This window comes from Anolis sagrei, chromosome Y (assembly GCF_037176765.1).
Source record: "Anolis sagrei isolate rAnoSag1 chromosome Y, rAnoSag1.mat, whole genome shotgun sequence".
In the NCBI taxonomy this organism is placed as follows: Eukaryota; Metazoa; Chordata; class Lepidosauria; order Squamata; family Dactyloidae; genus Anolis; species Anolis sagrei.
The window spans coordinates 11,262,497-11,281,881 of record NC_090035.1 but is presented as its reverse complement, the minus strand read 5'-3'; the positions used below and the strand labels follow the sequence as shown (position 1 = coordinate 11,281,881).

General features: G+C 41.2%; 1 protein-coding gene across 1 annotated transcript; it reads left to right on the top strand.

The window, feature by feature from the left end:
- Window positions 1-1,047: 1,047 nt before the first annotated feature.
- Window positions 1,048-16,851, top strand: LOC132782126 (COP9 signalosome complex subunit 3). The gene is made up of 12 exons (XM_067462100.1): window positions 1,048-1,186; window positions 4,702-4,831; window positions 5,119-5,231; window positions 5,320-5,369; window positions 7,806-7,898; window positions 8,830-9,009; window positions 10,214-10,354; window positions 12,651-12,824; window positions 13,117-13,203; window positions 13,587-13,700; window positions 14,904-14,984; window positions 16,501-16,851. Exons 1-12 carry the CDS (start codon window positions 1,132-1,134, stop codon window positions 16,552-16,554), a joined length of 1,272 nt encoding a protein of 423 aa, XP_067318201.1. The 5' UTR covers window positions 1,048-1,131; the 3' UTR covers window positions 16,555-16,851.
- Window positions 16,852-19,385: the final 2,534 nt, after the last annotated feature.

Genomic DNA, 19,385 nt, shown 5'->3' with positions numbered 1-19,385 from the left:
TCTGCTATGGCTGACTTCTCTGGTTGAAGTAGTCTGCAGTGCCTTTCACGTTCCTTGACCTGAGTTTGGGCAATGCTGCGTTTGGTGGTCCCTATGTAGATTTGTCCACAGCTGCATGGTACACGGTAGATTCCTGCAGAGGTGAGAGGATCCCTCTTGTCCTTTGCTGAACGTAGCATTTGTTGGATTTTCTTGGTGGGTCTGTAGGTGGTCTAGCTTCCCTATGCAGTCTAAAATTACAAGTCTAAATTACAACAGCAAAACAGCAGAGAGGAAACAACCAGGCACATCTAATCACCTCTCAACAAAAGATTGGCCCAGACACCAAAAAGCCACACCAAACAACTGCCAGGCCATCAAATGCTAATCAAGGTGGTCAGTTGAAACATTCACACCTAGCTCCAGCAGACAAGAGTCCTTTGTCCCACCCTGGTCATTCCACAGATATATAAACCCTTTTTCCTACTTCCAACAGACCTCACTACCTCTGAGGATGCTTGCCATAGATGCAGGCGAAACATCAGGAGAGAATGCCTCTAGAACATGGCCATACAGCCCGGAAAAAACCCACAAGAACTTATTATTATAATAATTATTATCATCATCATCCTAATATGGAAAAGGGCCATAGTTACATAATTGCATTTCAATTTGATCCTGATACGATGAATAAATAAATAAATCAGGCTCTAATTGCATTTTATGGTTATTATTATTATTATTATTATTATTATTATTGCTGGAGCTACTGTTTTGGTAGGCCTTGGGGCAGGCATGGGCCAACTTGGGCCCTCCAGGTGTTTTGGACTTCAACTCCCAGAATTCCTAACAGCCTGCCGGCTGTTAGGAATTCTGGGAGTTGAAGTCCAAAACACCTGGAGGGCCCAAGTTGGCCCATGCCTGCCTTTGGGCCTTGAGGGAGGCCGTTGCCATGGCGACGGCGCTGTCAAAAGGCGTCGGCGGCGGGCAGTGACGCCACCACGCAGGGGCGCGGGCGCTGATTGGCTGCGCCTGGCGGGCGGCGTCATCGAGGCTGCGTCGGCCGCCAGAGAGGGAGAGTCAGTGCCTGCAGCGAGGCGGGTGCTGCTCTCGCCGCGCTGCTGCTGCCCGGCCGCCGCTTCGGCCTCCAAGATGGCGTCGGCCCTGGAGCAGTTCGTCAACAGCGTCAGGCAGCTCTCGGCCCAAGGTCAGTGCCGCCTCCGCGCCTCCTTCGGGGCTGGGAAAGGCCGGGGCTTCAGGCGGGCGCACTAGGCCGCAGCCAGGCTTGACAGCGAGATGGGCAGCTTCCTACTACAGATAAGGATCCCCCTCAATTTCTGGCATCGCAGAGAGGGAGCCTCTTTAATAAATACGTGTAATAAATATAATTAATATAATTATTATTATTACTATCCTAATTTTCACCCATGGGTGGGATCCAAAGCAGCGTACAATGGTTAAAAACTGCAAAAATTACATAATTTATTTATTTGCTTCACTTGTATACCGCTTTTCTCACCCCAGTGGGAGACTCAAAGCGGTTCCCAACATAATCCTGGCAAAATTGAATGCATCACATATAGAAACCTAACATAACAATAATTTATTATTTGGGTTCTTGTGGGTTTTTCCGGGCTATATGGCCATGTTCTGGATGTATTCTCTCCTGACGTTTCGCCTGCATCTATGGCAAGCATCCTCAGAGGTAGTGAGGTCTGTTGGAGTTAGGAAAATGGATTTATATATCTGTGGAAAGACCAGGGTGGGACAAAGGACTCTTGTCTGCCGGAGCTAGGTGTGAATGTTTCAACTGACCACCTTGATTAGCATTTGATGGCCTAGCAGTGCCTAGGGCAATCTTTTGTGGAGAGGCGATTTATTTATTTTTATTATTTATTTATTTCCATTACTTCTACCCCGCCCTTCTCACCCCCGAGGGGGGGACTCAGGGCGGCTTACAAATGAAGGCACAATTCGATGCCTATATCAAGTTATACAAACATACAAAAACAGTTTAAACAAGTTAACAGATTAAAAACATCAATACATAAACAATCTCATGCTCTGTGTTCAGAGTTCCGAATGTCCATTCCATTCCATCAATTCCTGCTCATCATTGGGTTGTTCCTTTAGCTGCCAGAATGTCCAAAAGCTTGGTCCCATATCCAGGTCTTCAGTTTTTTTTCTGAATGACAAAAGGGAGAACGCTGATCTAATCTCCCCGGGGAGTGAGTTCCACAGGTGAGGGGCCACCACCGAGAAGGCCCTGCTCCTCATCCCCGCCAGTCTCACTTGCGATAGATGTGGGGTCGAGAGCAGGGCCTCCCCAGAAGATCTTAAACTCCGAGATGGGACGTAGAGGGAGATCTGTTCAGACAGATACACTGGGCCGGAACCGTATAGGATTTTGTAGGTCAAAACCAGCACTTTGAATTGTGCTCGGAATTAGATCGGCAGCCAGTGGAGCTGGCACAACAGGGGGATGGTATGCCCCCTGTGTGACGCTCCGGTGAGCAATCTGGCTGCCTCTCGCTGGATTAGTTGAAGTTTCCGAGCAGTCTTCAAAGGCAACCCCACGTAGAGTGCGTTGCAGTAATCCAATCGGGATGTAACAAGAGCATGGACCACCGTGGCCAGATCTGACTTCCCAAGGTACGGGCGCAGCTGGCGCACAAGTTTTAATTTACAACATTTATATGCCGCCCTTCTCGCTCCGAAGGGGACTCAGAGCGGCTTAAAAGTTATATATACATACAATATATTATATTATTAGTATAGTACAATATAGGAATTGTGGGTTTTATTATTATTATTACTATTAACTTTATTTGTACCCCGCTAGCATCTCCCGAAGGACTCGATGCGGCTTACAAATGCCAAGGCCTCAAAACACAACATAACAATACAAAACCCAAGGCAAATTAAAAACAATTAAAGCAATATTAAACAATAAAGCAATAAACAATACACCAAGACACAATAAAACTGGGCCTGGCAAGAGTAATGGGTACAAGATTAAAAGTGCTGATGTGACAGGTGATATGTAAGGATTATAGGGTAAGTGCAGTGTGCGGTGTGCAGCAATCTTGATTCTAATAAAGTGCTTATGGGACTTGGTATTGGAGATTTCCTATTCTGGAAAGGCACATCAGAACAGCCAGGTCTTCAAGTTCTTTCTAAAGACTGCCAATGTAGGGGGCCTGTCTAAGATCTTTGGGGAGGGTGTTCCAAAGTCGGGGGGCCACCACAGAAAAGGCCCTGTCTCGCGTCCCCACCAAACGCGACGCAGGCGGAATCACGAGCAGGGCCTCTCCGGATGAACTAAGTAAGCACGTGGGTTCATAAACGGAGATGCGTTTATGAGACCCTGTCCCTCATCCCCACCAAACGCGCTTGCAACGCAGGTGGGATCATGAGCAGGGCCTCTCCAGATGAACAGAGGGATTGTGTGGGTTCATATACGGAGATGCGGTCACACTGGTAGGCCGGTCCCAAATCGTTTAGGGCTTTGTAGGTAAGCACCTGCACCTTAAATTGGGCTCGGAAAATAAATGGCAGCCAATGAAGCTCCTTAAACAGAAGGGTTGACCTCTCTCTGTAAGGAGCGCCAGTTAACATCCTGGCCGCTGCCCGTTGGGCCAGTTGGAATTTCCGTGCCGTTTTCAAGGGCAGCCCCACATAGAGCGCATTACAGTAGTCCAATCTAGAGGTGACCAAGGCATGGACCACCCCGGCCAGATCAGCCTTTGCGAGGTACGGTCGCAGTTGGCGCCCAAGTCTCAATTATGCAAAAGCCCTCCCGGACACCGCCGACGCCTGAACCTCAAGCGTAAGTGATGAATCCAAGAGGACTCCCAAACTGTGGACCTGTGGCTTCAGGGAGAGTGTAACCCCGTCCAACACAGGTTGCCACCCTATACCCTGATCAGGTTTACGATCGACCAGGAGGACCTCTGTTTGTGGACCCCTGGCTTAGACATTTAAAACATAACACAATGATTTTAATTAATGTATAATTTGAGTGTCCTTTGTGGAGAAAAGATTATTACAATAGACTCCAAATATTGTCAGTCTTGGAACATTTATATTAAAGCACTTCTCTGAAGGTCTGTGACTAGTGGTGCATCTACACTAAGATAATTAATCCAGTTTGGCACTACTTTAAGTACCACAGCTCAATGCTGTAGAGACCTAGGAGCTTTAGTTTGTTGAATCACCAGCACTCTAGCAGAAAAGGCTAAAGATGTTGTAAAATGACAACTCCCTGGATTTCAGAGCATTGAACAATAGCAGTTAATGTGGTGTCAAACTGCATTCATTCTACAGTTTAGATACACCTATCTACTGTCATTCCTAGTGATTTAATGTTTACATCTTAGCAGAAAATCCCCCATGTGAAGATTTTAGCTTTGAGTTGTTCCAAAATGCAGCACTATGTATGCAATAACATTTTAACCATATTTTCAGTCAGGAGGGATTCCAGGGGGGTTGAGATGTGTGCCTTTAAGTTGCCTGTCAATGTATTGTGACTCAGTGAATTTAGGCTTTCTCTTAGGCAAGGAATACTCAAGAGGAAGTTTTGCCAGTTCCTTTCTCTGAAATTTACAGATGAAAGCAACTTCTATTCCATGTCTCTTTCCTATCCAAGTATGAACTAGGGCTCATCCTACCTTTATTACTGCCTGAATCGGAATGTAATGTCACTTTTCCCCATTGTTTTAGGGCAAATGACTCAGCTTTGCGAACTAATCAACAAAAGTGGAGAATTGCTAGCGAAGAATCTCTCTCACTTGGATACCGTGCTTGGTGCTCTCGATGTGCAAGAACACTCTCTTGGCGTCCTTGCGGTTTTGTAAGTCATGTTTTCCCAAAAGTTTTCATCCTATATGTCTCTAGATTGTGCTAAATTTCAGGGGGATGCCTTACATCTTTTTCACAATCCCTTATTTTTTAAATGCTCATGTTTCTCTTTGAATTGTGACTCTTCTGGTATCCCCTTGTCTTTTCAAATTTGTAAGTCACGCTTGCTTTCTGAAGTGAAAGCTTTCCCCCTTTGCTCTGTAACTTCTCACATGCCTCACTGCCCGATGGAGGCCTTACAAATGCACATCAAGCCTGTGTTTCTGTCCTTGTTTTTAGGTTTGTGAAGTTTTCTATGCCCAGCGTCCCGGACTTTGAAACATTGTTCTCACAGGTCCAGCTTTTTATCAGCACTTGTAACGGGGAGCACATCCGATATGCCACAGACACTTGTGAGTTCATTCTGCCCTCTTGCACATTCTCAAATTTTAGTGAGTTTTCTTCTGCAGAGTTTCTCATTTCTTTTCTTCTTCTCTCTAGTTGCTGGCTTGTGTCACCAGTTGACAAATGCTCTTGTGGAACGGAAGCAGGTCAGTAAGTACAAGTTTGGTCCCCTTCGACACTGGATCTGATCCCAGATTATCCGGCAGTGCAGACTCATATAATCCAGTTTAAAACAAATAATCTGGGATCAGATCCTGGGTTATAGGGCAGTGTAGAAGGGACCTTGGTGTTTAGATTATGGTCTCATCTAAACCACCATATAATCCAATTTCTGAATCCAGGGGTGAAAACTCATAATTCAGTTCAAATCAGATAATCTGGATTTAGGACCAGATTATTTGGCATTGTAAATCCAGCCTATCTGCAGTAGTGGGTCATTCCATGCCAAGTGGCCTAAACTCATGCTAGTTCATTTTATTGGCTGCTAAGATGCAATACTTGCTGGATTCCAGAGGATGTATAAAGCAAATGCCCAAATATATAACATACTTTGACCTGAGTAAATGGATACTTAATGGTCGCATTGCAAAACAAAAACATATCAGGCTTGTAAAGCAGAACTTCCTCTTTCATATGATACTATTCACAAGCATATTCAGGTAGACTCTTTTTAAATAATTGGCTCTGAACTTCGATATATTTTACCAATTTGTGCTGACAATGCGAAATTTGAAGAGATCCTACAGGGTGGTTATAGATGCTGTATAGTTGCAAATCTGACAGTATTATGTCCAGCACAAGCATAATGCTTGGTCAAAATTTCAAGTCCATGTGTTTGTTTACATGGAAATTGTTGCAATCTGAATATAGGTCAAAATTTATCACGAGGAGTTGTGACGCATTTCATGCACACTTTGAGTCAACTTGTTTGACTATATTTTGCACCCATGATGTTAAAATTGATTTCATCGGAATCAGCAGAAAAAAACTGTACAGGATTTCAATTTACTAGCCATTCTTATGCATTTAGTTTCAATTTTATTAGACTCCAAAAATGACATTTATTAAATGCATGCACGCTGACTGACTACCCTTCAGATAAACGGGGTCTAGATCAGCAACTATTGCAGTTAGAGACTTCAAATTTTGGAAAACTTAGTTTTAACACCTGACTGGCATGACAGCTAAAATTTGAACAAAATTGGATACATGATGGTGGGAAGGTTTAGACTGCTTGGCATAGAATGACCCTAGTCATTGAACAGGAATACTTCATTTAAAGGAATGCATGAATTCTTGGGCCCCTGCATGGAGAAGATGGTGAAATGCTGACAGGGCATAGGGAAAGGCAGAATTAATCAGCACCTTCTCTTCCTCAGTCTTTTCCCTGAGCAAAATGGAGCGGGCTAGGCAATAGGGAATATGCAACCCAAAATAGGAAAAGAAGTAGTCCAGAAATATCTGGCTGCTCTAAACAAATTGAAGTCTGTAGGGCCAGATGACCTAAATCCAAGAGTATTGAAGGAACTAGCAGAAGCCATTTTATAATCTCTGGCAATAATCTTTGAGAATTCTTGGAGAACAGGAGAAGTCCCAGCAAATGTTGTCTCTATCATCAAGAAGGGAAAAAATAGGATTCAAATAATTACCATCCAGTCAGCCTGACATCAATGTCAGGAATGATTATAGAGCAGATCATTAAGGAGGCAGTCTGTAATCACTTAGAAAAGAATGCTGGGATCACTAAAAGTCAACATGGATTTCTCAAAAACAAGTCATGCCAGACTCATCTCTTTTTTGGTAGAGTTACAAGCTTAGTAGATGCAGGGGATGCTGTGGATGTAGCATATCTTCATTTCAGTAAGGTCTTCAACAAGATCCCCCACGACCTTCTTGCAAGCAAACTAGTCAAATGTGGGCTTGACAATACTACTATTAAGTGGATCTGTAATTGGTTAAGCGACTGAACCCAAAGGATGTTTTCCGCCAATGATTCCTCTTCATCCTGGAAATAATTGATTAGTGGAGTACTGTTCAACATCTTTATTAATGACTTTATTAATCTTTATTATACATCTTTATTAATGAGTAAGGGATGAGGGTTTAGAGGGTATACTTATCAAGTTTGCAGATGACACCAAATTAGGAGGGATAGATAATACTCTACAGGGCAGGATCAGACTTCAAAATGACATTAACAGATTAGCAAATTGGGCTCAAACTAAAAAAATGAATTTTGACAAGGACAAATGTAAGATACTACACTTAGGCAGATAAAATAAAAATGCAAAGGTACAGAATGACTGACGCTTGATTTGACAACAGTTACATGGGGAAAGACATTGGAAAGAAGAGTTTCATTAGAATCAGAGTTCATAGGAGTTCTTTTGGAAGGGGCATTATAATTACAGATTTTCCACAATGTCTGGGGAATGCTGGGAACTGTAGTATACAACATTGGTCTTGGACATCACCCAGGTGTCTTGGGGTCCTTGGCCTTGACGGATCAGTCGATGTCTTCTTAAAATTTTAAGTGCGGCCTTTAAAGGAATTTTAAGAGAGACCTTGTTCGTTTCTCACAGCCCTTGCGAGGAATTGGAATTCTCAGGCAAGCCATAGACAAAATGCAGATGAATACCAACCAGCTGACCTCAATACACGCAGATCTATGCCAGGTAAGGAATTTATAGGCTGACCTTTGTGTTCCAGGTTGGGCTTTAAAGTAATAAGCAATGGAATAATTGTAGTATTAGTGTGAAGTAGTGATTTCTAAAGGTAGCAATAATCAATATGACTACCATGTTTTGAATTAATTGAAATTTATGAACTGGGTCTAGAGGTAGCTGGGTGTGCACTGCATTGCGGAAGTCTAGCCTTGAGTTTACTATCTTTTTTAGATCCTTCAGTTTCCCCTTTAACTTGTAGAGCTGCTTTCTAAAATTAGCTGTTCCCTGAATCATCCTGGCAGTTGGACGCTGTGGCATAAGTCCCCTCCATCTCGCTTTTGCGTCATATCTTTGACTCAGAATGCAGTGGGAAAGCATTGCAGGTGGCCTTTAGCTGGTAATCTAAGCTGCCTCACTTGTGGCTCTCAGTGGCTTCGTGAATCGGCATTAGATTACTTCATTACCTTGAGGAAGATCAATCTGCCTCTTTTTTAATCAGATAAGAGATGTAATTAAAAGGTTGAGAGTGCTCTTGTGCCAGTAAAGAAACAAACCGTTCTGGAAAGCTAACAGTTTTCAGACTTATTATTGGACATGGAAGCAGGCAGTGGGAAGACAAGGTTACACTAAGCCAATTCAGAAATCATGAATGTTGTTTCCAAAACAATAGTTCGTATAACAATATTTAGAACACCAAAGTCTGTTATTATGACATTTGCCTTCTGACACTGTAGTTCCTACTCTGTTTCAGGGGAATCTTAGTTAGAATTATTTCAAATTAGGAGGACAAAAAGTAGACAGTTCCTGTATTTTTTCTTCTGGCTGTTACGATTATCACAAGTTGTGTTTTGGTCTGATACGTGATTGAAGCTTTTCTTCTCCTTTGGGTGGGAAAGTGGTGGCTCTCCTGAACCCTAACCCTGGCCTGTTTTGTTTTTAGCTCTGTTTGTTAGCCAAATGCTTTAAGCCTGCCCTCCCGTATCTAGATGTGGACATGATGGATATCTGTAAAGAGAATGGGGCATACGATGCAAAGCACTTTCTATGTTACTACTACTATGGCGGAATGATATACACTGGGCTCAAGAACTTTGAACGAGCACTCTACTTCTATGAACAGGTAGGGTTTCCTTCTCTCTGGGGTGAAAGAGAGTTCCCTCTTTTTTCTTTTAATGCTGTAGGAAGAGTCTAATAACAATCTATAATTATTATCATATATATTAACGTATAATAATAATATGTTTATATAATAATAGCAATACAGTCATTTAAAAATATTTGCAGAACTTTAGCTTTTCGAGCCTTTCATACCTTTTTTCCAGTTAATTTTTATTTAAGCTTTTAATTATATTATTTACAGTTCATTTCATCTGGTATATAAATGCATTTAAAAGGCACCACATAGCCATAAACATGTGTAAAACATAAAGCTACAACTCTTTGTTACTCTACCTTATCCTTTTATACATTCTATTGTATTGACTCCCTGTTGTCACTCCAGAATAATTAAATAAAACTAGAAACCATCCTTAACTATATACTTAGTTTTATATGAGATTTTCCCTTTAGATTTCTTAATAAATAAAGCAGAAATATAAAAAAGGTTTTTAAAATTGTCAGAACCTGTAAAGACCCTATTCTTTTTTTAAAAAATTAAAAAAAACAATAAACATTGTTGGATTGTAAAACATCTGGACTTCCCGCGGGCAGCATCCTTGCAGACAGCCGATTCTCTCACACCAGAAGCGACTTGCAGTTTCTCAAGACGCTCCTGACATGAAAAAAATATAGAGAGAGAGTTAACTAAGAAATACAGGAATGACTTAATAAAATGAGCCCAAGATCATGTTTATAACATAAATTTAGCAAAAAATGTGGGTTAGAGGCTTAAAATTTAGTCAAGCAACTGAGATTATTGAGAACCCGGCCCCTTCATATCTTGGGAAATACCTACAAGGGAGATCATGTCTTTTTTTAATTGCTTCTAGTAGCTCATTGTTTTGTTGCTTCTAGTAGCTCATTGGAGGGAAGGATAGTAGAGGCCAAGATGAAGTACTTTGGCCACATCATGAGAAGAAAGAAAGCTGAGAGAAGACAATTATGCTGGGGAAAATGGAAGGAAAAAGGAAGAGGGGCCGACCAAGGGCAAAATGGATGGATGGCATCCTTGAAGTGACTGGCTTGACCTTGAAGGAGCTGGGGGTGGTGACGGCCAACAGGGAGCTCTGGTGTGGGCTGGTACATGAGGTCATGAGTCGGAAACGAATGAACAACAACAAGTAGCGCTTATCTCCTTCTGCCTCCCTTTCCTTCTTCTGCTTTAGGCTATTACTACTCCTGCCATGGCGGTCAGCCACATTATGCTGGAATCTTACAAAAAATATATCCTAGTTTCATTGATACTACTTGGCAAAGTGCAGCAGCTGCCGAAGTACACTTCCCAGATAGTGGGTCGGTTTGTCAAGGTAGGACTCTGGAAATCCTGTCATGTGTGGTTTGCTGGTTGTGTCCCGTGCTTTCAGATGGGCTCGTAAAACTCTTGTCTTAAAAGTTTTATTGACCTGTTTCCTTTAGAGATAGTTTGCCTTCCTCCAACGGAGCAGGAGTCGAACCCTGTCTTTCCTTTACAAGTCTCATTCAAAGGAAGTTGGAAATTGGCCAGTGCCTGCCTCTGAAGCCGAGAGTCTAAATTACCAATTACACACCCAGTGGGTTTCTGTGGCTCAGTGGGGTTCGAACGAAGTTATCTGCATCTTGGGAGCATTTGTTCCCTGATGCGGGCTTAGAAACTTGACGTGCTTGTTCATTAGATATAATCATTGTTTGGTTTTGGATTTTCTGAATGGTCCCATTAGAAAATGTGCAAGGATGTGGGTAAACTACAACTCTGATCACCCCTTGTCATTGCCTCCAAACTTCATCAGTGGTTAAAGTTGGTCATGATGAGTATGTGTACTGTTTGGTCTAGATCCATCTTCAGTGGAATGTTGGACAAGTGGGCTTATGTACAAAAGGCCCTCCCCATAAATGTACAGCAGAGTAACTTATTAGCAGCTGCGTGACCCAGCACCAGTAGCCCAAAGTGATAAAAAGAACAAAAACACAGAGAACAATGTTATCTTTTCCATAGGAGGCTTTGCTTTGTAGTAAAATACTATGGTTGCACTATTTACAACAACAAGATTTCCATAACACAAATAAATAAATACATCGTAGCTTTACACACAGCAGTCTTCACACTAGAGCTTTCTCACACAAGGCTTCTCTCACACAGAGGGTTACCTCACACTCCTCAGGACGACACTAGCTTTAGTCCACTGACTCTGACAGGCTTTGGCCTACTCATTCTCCTCAAGATTTTATTTTTATTTATTTATTTATTATTTAAACTTATATGCCGCCACTCCCCTGGGGCTTGGCTTTTACAAGAATGGCTAAAATCTAACAAAATTTAAAAGCAATTTAAAAATTTAAAAACAGCGATATCAAACATTAAAAGCCTGTCGATGACACTAGCTTTGGCCCACTGACTCTTAACAGGCTTCAGCCTATTCACTCTCCTCAGGACAACCCTAGCTTTGGTCCACTGACTAACAGGCTTTGGCCTACTCACTCTCCCCAGGACAACACTAGCTTTGGCCCACTGACTCTTAACAGGCTTCAGCCTATTCACTCTCCTCAGGATGACACTAGCTTTGGCCCACTGACTCTATTTATTATTTATTTGTAACTTTTATACCCTGGTCTTCTCAACCTCCGCAGAGGAACTAAGGTTAACAGCAGAAAATCAATACACAAACACAACTAAAAACATAATAACATCATAATAAGTTAAATACAAACAAAATAAATACATACAGCCAAATCGCCAAGATAAAATCACTCTAACAGGCTTTGGCCTACTCACACTCCTCAGGATGACACTAGCTTTGGCCCACTGACTCTAACAGGCTTCGACATAATAATTCTTTCAATGCTTGACTCACATTTTTTTAATTTAAAAAATTAATTTTTTTTATCTTGAAATGTGTGAATCTCAAGAAGTAGTTTTGCTGATAAGCCAAAGACAAAAAAATAGAAGAAATGATAACAAAAGCAGGATTGCAAAATGCAAACACAGTTCCAACTCCCATGACCGTAGATTTTATTAAACAAGAAGATGGGGAAGATATAAAATTTGTGAGACTTTATCATACATTAATAGGAAGTCTATTATATACTAGCTGTCCCCTGCCACACATTGCTGTGACCCAGTCTGTGTACATGTGTCTTGTGTGTATTTGTGTGTGTGTGTGTGTGTATTTGTGTATATATGTGCTTTTGCGCATGCATTATAATGTATTTTTTGGCTTTTAAAGTTCATTCTGCTGTGTTTTTCAGTGTTTTTATGAGTGATGGTCTTTTGTCGGTCTGATAGGTCTATTGTGTCCAAATTTGGTGTCAGTTCACCCAGTGGTTTTTGAGTTATGTTAATCCCACAAACAAACATTATATTTTTATATATAGAGATTGTATATTGCATATACTTTGGGAATAATGAGAAGAGTTGCTAAACCAAAAGCAAGAGATTGGCAGGGATGACAACATTGATTAGATATTTAAAAGGGACTAAAAATTATTGTCTGCAGTTTCCTGGAATTTGCAGTGCTCTTCGATTGTGGGAGAACTACAGCTCCTATCACTCTGGGTTACACCCCCCCCTCAAATAAAACCCTCCCTAGTCCTTGTGTGACTGAAACAGGCTTTGCGTTCCCATTGCAGCCCCTTAGCAACGCTTACCACGAATTAGCGCAGGTGTATGCAACCAATAAGCCCTCGGAGCTGCGGAATCTGGTGAACAAGCACAGTGAGACCTTCACCAGGGATAACAACATGGGCTTGGTCAAGCAGTGCTTGTCGTCTCTCTACAAGAAGAACATTCAAAGGCTAACTAAGGTGAGGCTCTTCGTGTTTCGGCACCTTTGGAGAGCAGTCTGCGCCGTGTGGCTATTCCTAGGTGTTCCTTTGTTCCCCTGGGGATATTGCGTATCTGCGGCATGAGAAATGGCCCTTGTTGAGAAATAGGTGGGACTCTGTTTGTCCCACAATGTGCCTTTTCCTATGCACCATCCATGCTCCTGGTAGCTCCGTTCAGTGTGCTCATCTCCTTGGGCTCGAGGGAAGGGTTTGCAAAAAAACAAATGGCATTTTAGAACTTTCACGGTTTTGCTCTGCTGCTTGGTTTCAGACTTTCTTAACCTTGTCTTTGCAAGACATGGCAAGTCGAGTGCAGTTGTCAGGGCCCCAGGAAGCAGAAAAATACGTCCTTCATATGGTAAGTGTGGTTGTTTTTTATGGGACTCATTTCTTAAATGGCAGAATGGAATGGAAAGTCAAACCACTCTTGGCTTTCTTGAATACTCCTCTTTGACAGATACTTCAAGTATTTATGTTAAAAGCAATGGCTCAGTCCAGACACAATGGATCCTGGCTCATTGTGCTCACAGCATGTTCTAGTAAAAGTTTACTGTTAGTCTATAGACACTTTTGGCTCAGAGAGAAGAGTTGGTTTTCTTTTTAAAGCTGTCAGTTAAGATGAGTAAATGGAAAGGGTCCCAAGTTGCAGGGGTGCATTTGAAATTGGACCTTTAAGGTCTAGGCGAGGTTGCTAATGAAGGTTTTAGTATCAGAGATGCTTAAATCTTTCCCCCTCCACAGATAGAAGATGGTGAAATTTTTGCAAGTATTAACCAGAAAGATGGCATGGTCTGTTTCCATGATAATCCAGAGAAATATAACAACCCAGCAATGCTTCACAACATAGATCAAGAGGTAAAAGGATGTTTTATGTTTTCTCTGTGCTTTATTTTCCATGAACTACTACAGAGTGCAGTGCCAGGCAGGGATTTGCTTGCTACAGGGCTGCATGAAAGTGGCAATATCATATCTGGTTGAAATTACAGAAAGTTTTAAATTACAGCTCAGTGTTAGGCAGAAAGGCAAGTCCTCGATTGAATGGATCTTATGCTGAGATTTAATTACTGTATATACTCGAATATAAGCTGAGATTTTCAGTCTTCTTTTAGGCTGAAAAAGCCCCCCTTGGCTTATACTCAAGTCAAAGTTATTTATTATTTTACCCTGTTGTTTTTGTTGTTGTTGTTGTTGTTGTTACATTTACATTATTTTACTCTATTATTTTTATTACAGTTATTATTGTACTCGATTTATTATTGTTATTATTACAATTATTTTCCTCTATTATTATTATTACATTTATTATTTTCCTCTTATAATTATTATTACATTTATTATTTTCCTCTTATAATTATTATTACATTTATTATTTTCTATTATTATTATTATTATTATTATTATTATTATTATTATTATTATTGGAAGGATACGTCAGCACATTTACATTGAAGAAGGTTAGAATAATGGTTTAATCAGAGTTGGACAGCCTTATCTTAAATTACAGTTTTATGTAAACATTCAAAACCTTTTAATCTCCTGATGCTTCTTAATGTAATTTTATTAGAATCTATTTTTATTTTGAAATTGACCAGTCAGGTCAATACATTTTCCCAGTTTTTTGTGGTAAAATTAGGTGCCTCGGCTTATATTCAGGTCAGCTTATACTCGAGTATATACAGGTACATAATATTGCAGCAATTGGTGATGGGGAATGGCATCCAAGGAAGGGAGCAGAATGCTATTCATGCCATTCTACACATTAGGTATATGACAAATAGTCGCAGACCATTGGTGTCATAGCAAGAAGGTAGTTGGTCTTATGGGGTCATTTTTATTATCAAATCTAGAAGATAAAAGCCTTTTCCCCTAACAAGAACTAAGCACAAAACAGGAGTTTGTGCAATGTTTTGAAGCAGTATGGGAAGGTGCAAAATTGGATTGAAGACACTGACTGACTTGCCATACAAAGGAGTTTTAATTGAATTGAGGGAAGCAGGATGTCTTAAGCTCAAAATCCTATCATTGTCTGACAATCCTGAGAAATGTGGGTCTTCCTAGATGCTGAAATGTATAGAACTTGATGAAAGACTGAAAGCCATGGATCAGGAGATCACTGTGAACCCTCAGTTTGTGCAGAAAGTAAGTGTATTATTATTATTATTATTATTATTATTATTATTATGACACAAAAACACAGCATATCACAGCAAATGAGATCTCTATGCTGGATTTTGTATCACAAAACCACAAATCAAATTCTTCCCAAGCGTCTAGGACTGTGTGATGTATTTTTGAGTGATGTGCGCATATCCAGGTAAGGTGGCCTTTTGTAGTTGACAGATCGTGATTTTGTCAATGTTTATTGTTATTGTTATTATTATTATTAGATAAAAAACAAGATTAGTAAACAGTAAACAAGATCACTATGCTGGCTGCTGTATTGGATCACATGTCGGAAACTTCCCAAGTGTCTAGGACTGTGTTGTATTGGTGAATAATGCGTGCAGCTGACAGATGGTAATTTTGTCAGCGCCGATTATTTTTAAGTGGTGGCCAAGATCTTTAGGCACTGCACCCAGTGTGCCGATCACCACTGGGACCATCTTGACTGGCTGGTGCCAGAGTCTTTGCAGTTTGATCTTTAAATCGTCGTATTGTGTCAGTTTTTCCAATTGCTTCTCATTAATCCTGCTGATACCTGGGATTGCGAAACTAACGATCCATATTACTACTGCTACTACTACTACTATTTCCCAGGAGCTTGGATCTTTATGTTTGCCTTCATACTTTCTAAAATATCAGATATTATTCATTTCCCTCAATACTAAAATACACATACAAATGATCTGCATTGTTCAGTGTTACTTGTCATAAGTCATTAAAAAAATACTAAGGAGGAGTTTTGTTTGTTAATCTTATGGTTATGTTGTTTTTACGGAATGTCATGAGAGATGGTGCCAGCCTAACATCTACAGGAACGCCCTTCCTGTAGATGTTAGGCTGGCACCATCTCTCATGACATTCCGTAGAAAGTTGAAGACCTGGATGTTTGTGCAGGCGTTTGAGTAATTCAGTGCAATTCTGGTAATTTGAACATAGGAACGGAACAATGGACGACGAATTTGGATCACGCTTGGATGATGAGGCGATTGTGATAACTGTGTATTGATGATGGTTTATTAGCTAATAATGGAAATGTGTAATTTAACTGTTTTGCATGTTGATTATTGCTGTTTTTATTGTCTTTGCTGTTTGCTGTCTGGAAACCGCTGCGAGTCGCCCTCGGGCTTGAGATGCAGCGGTATACAAGAATAGTAAATAAATAAATAAATAAATAAATAATTTTTACTCTGTATGTTTTGTGATATTACTTGGGAACTGCTCTGAGTCCCCTCGAGATAGAGCGGTATATAAATAAAGTTTTTATTATTATTATTAATAATCTGAATTCTGAAACTGCATTACATGGCAATGTAGATCCAGCCCAAGGGGCTTTCAGGGCTGAGTGGCAATTTGAACTCTTAATCTCCCAGAGTCTTAATACAATACTCAGACCTTAACACCATGATGGCTTAGGCTCCGGATCCGTTTGACTTATTCAGAAATGTATCTTTTTTTGGAAATTCACTGAACCCCTCTTCTTTTCCTTCCGTAGAGTATGGGCTCCCAAGAAGACGAATCAGGCAGCAAACCCTCCAGTTACTCTTGAAAATCCCATTCCGCTTGCTACTCTGTTCTAGAGCCAAAAACAAGCTAAAGAGAACCACCTTTTAGGATCTGAGTGTTTAAAAAGAAATATCCCTCTCAACCAAGCAAGAGGACTGACTTGACTGTTTCACCTGGACCTGGAGGAAATATATATATATATTTACATATATATAAATGATGTCTTTTCAGTACTGTATGGATTAAACAAAGAAAATGCTCTTCAAAGAAATGGAAAAAATATCTCATTCTGTTGTGGATTAACATTGTTTATGCATTAAATAATTTACTTTTTGTTTTATGTGGCTGGAATGGGGATGCTTCTCTAATACTGCCTGTCAATTTCAACATGTTTTAGGCTGTTAGTCCGATGAAAAGCTATTCGGTGTAAAAGCATTTCTGCTTTATAAAATCTAGTCTTCTCAACCAAGATCCTTACTCCTCACCATTTTCAGCTACAATAAGGTCCCATAGCTTTTGATTTGGGGTGTATCTCTTTTTGCTATGCCCCAGACCCACCCTAAAATGTAAACTGGACATTTGAAATAAGTTTCCCAACTTTGCTATGGGTCATAGGAAAGCAGAATGCATTTATTTATTTATCATATCAAGCAAATTGAGGGTACAGTTTTAATGTATTTAAAAACACAAACTTAAACATTTGGCATCATACTAAATGTCCTTTTGACCAGTAACTGGCCACTTGGAGTGCCTCTGCTGTCGCTGTGAGAAGGTCCTTCAATGTGTATGTGTCAGGGCTCGGACTGCACTGTAGTAAGTGGTCTGTGGTTTGCTCTTCTCCACACTTGCATGTTGCGGACTCCACTTTGTAGCCCCATTTCTTTTTTCTTTCTTTCTTTTTTTTTTTTTTTGTAGCCCCATTTCTTAAGGTTGGCTCTGCCTCTCGTGGTGCCAGACCACAGTCTGTTTAGCGCCTTCCAGGTTGCCCATTCTTCTTTGTGCCCAGGAGGAAGTTTCTTATCCAGTATCAGCCATGGATTGAGGTTCCAGATTTTAGCCTGCCACTTTTGGACTCTCACTTGCTGAGGTTTTCCCACAAGTATCTTTGTAAATCTTAGCTATTTCTTGATTTAAGACATTGGTGTGTTGGCTGATACCCAAACAGAGGATGAGCGAGAGATGTCACTGCCTTGGTCCTTTCATCATTGGCTGCTACTTCTCGATGGATATCAGATGGTGCAATACCGGCTAAGCAGTATAGTTTCTCCAGTGGTGTGGGGCACAGACGTCCTGTGACAATGCGGCATGTCTCAGTAAGAGCCACATCCACTGTTTTAATGTAGTGAGATGTGTTTCACACTGGGCATGCGTATTCAGCAGCAGAGTAGCCAAGCGCAAGGGCAGGTGTCATCACTATGTCTGGTTGTGATCCTCAAGTTGTGCCAGTCAGCTTTCGTATGATACTGTTTCTAGCACCCACTTTTTGCTTGATATTCAAGCAGTGCTTCTTGTAAGTCAGAGCACAGACCAGGGTAACTCCCAAGTATTGTTGAAGGCTTTCATGGCCAGAATCACTGGGTTGTTGTAGGTTTTTCGGGCTTTATGGCCATGTTCTAGAAGCATTCTCTCCTGACGTCCCACCTGCATCTATGGCAGGCATCCTCAGAGTTTGTGAGGATGCCTGCCATAGATGCAGGTGAAATGTCGGAAGAGAATGCTTCTAGAACATGGCCATAAGCCTGAAAAACGTACAACAACCCAACTCCCAAGTATTTTGGTGTGCTGCAATGCTCCAATGAGATTTCTTCCCAGGTAATCCTCAGAGCTTGTGATGCTTGTCTGTTCTTAAGGTGTAAAACACACGTTTGCATTTTAGATAGATTAGGAATCAGCTGATTTTCCCTGTAACATAACAGTAAGAGCACCTAAAGCTTTGGAGAGCTTCCATTCAACCATTTTAAAGCTCCCTGCTTGAGCGGTGATGGCATGATCGTCAGCATAGATTAAACCCTTTCCCTTATGGCAGTGGCTGGTCATTTGTGTAAATGTTAAACATTGATGGAACCAGCACGCTTTCCTGAGGCAGGTCGTTCTTCTGTTGTATTGTCAAAGACTTTCATGGCCGGAATCACTGGGTTGTAGTAGGTTTCTCGGGCTATGACCATGTTCTAGAAGCATTCTCCAGACGTTTTGCCTGCATCTATGGCAGGCATCCTCAGATGTTGTGAGGTCTTCTGTTTTCGCCATCTGCTTCTCTGGCCCTGGAACTCAACAAAAAAGCTCCTGTTTTGTAGCAGATTTCCTATGAAGCAGGTGAGGTGGTAGTCCTTTGTGATATAAATTTTTCTCGGGAGATGATTTTATTTTATTTATCGTGTCAGGGGCAACCAGACCATTGTATTACATTTCTAACAGAACAAAACAAACAAACAGACAGACAAAACACAAAGTTTGCAAGCTTGGTAGTTGATTAAATGTTCTTTGACCAGTATCTGGCCACTTGGAGTGCCTCTGGTGTTGCCGCAAGAAGGTCCCCCATTGTGCATGTGGCAGGGCTCAGGTTGCATTGCAGCAGGTGGTCTGTGGTGTGCTCTTCTCCATACTCGCATGTCGTGGATTCCACTTTGTGGCCCCCATTTCTTCAAGTTGGCTCTGCATCTCGTGGTGCCAGAGCGTGGTCTGTTCAGCGCCTTCCAAGTCACCCAGTTTTCTGTGTGCCCAGGGGGGAGTCTCTCATTTGGTATCAGCCATTTGTTGAGGTTCTGGGTTTGAGCCTGCCACTTTTGGACTCTCGCTTGCTGAGGTGTTCCAGCGAGTGTCTCTGTAGATCTTAGAAAACTATTTCTTGATTTAAATCGTTGATGTGCTAGCTGA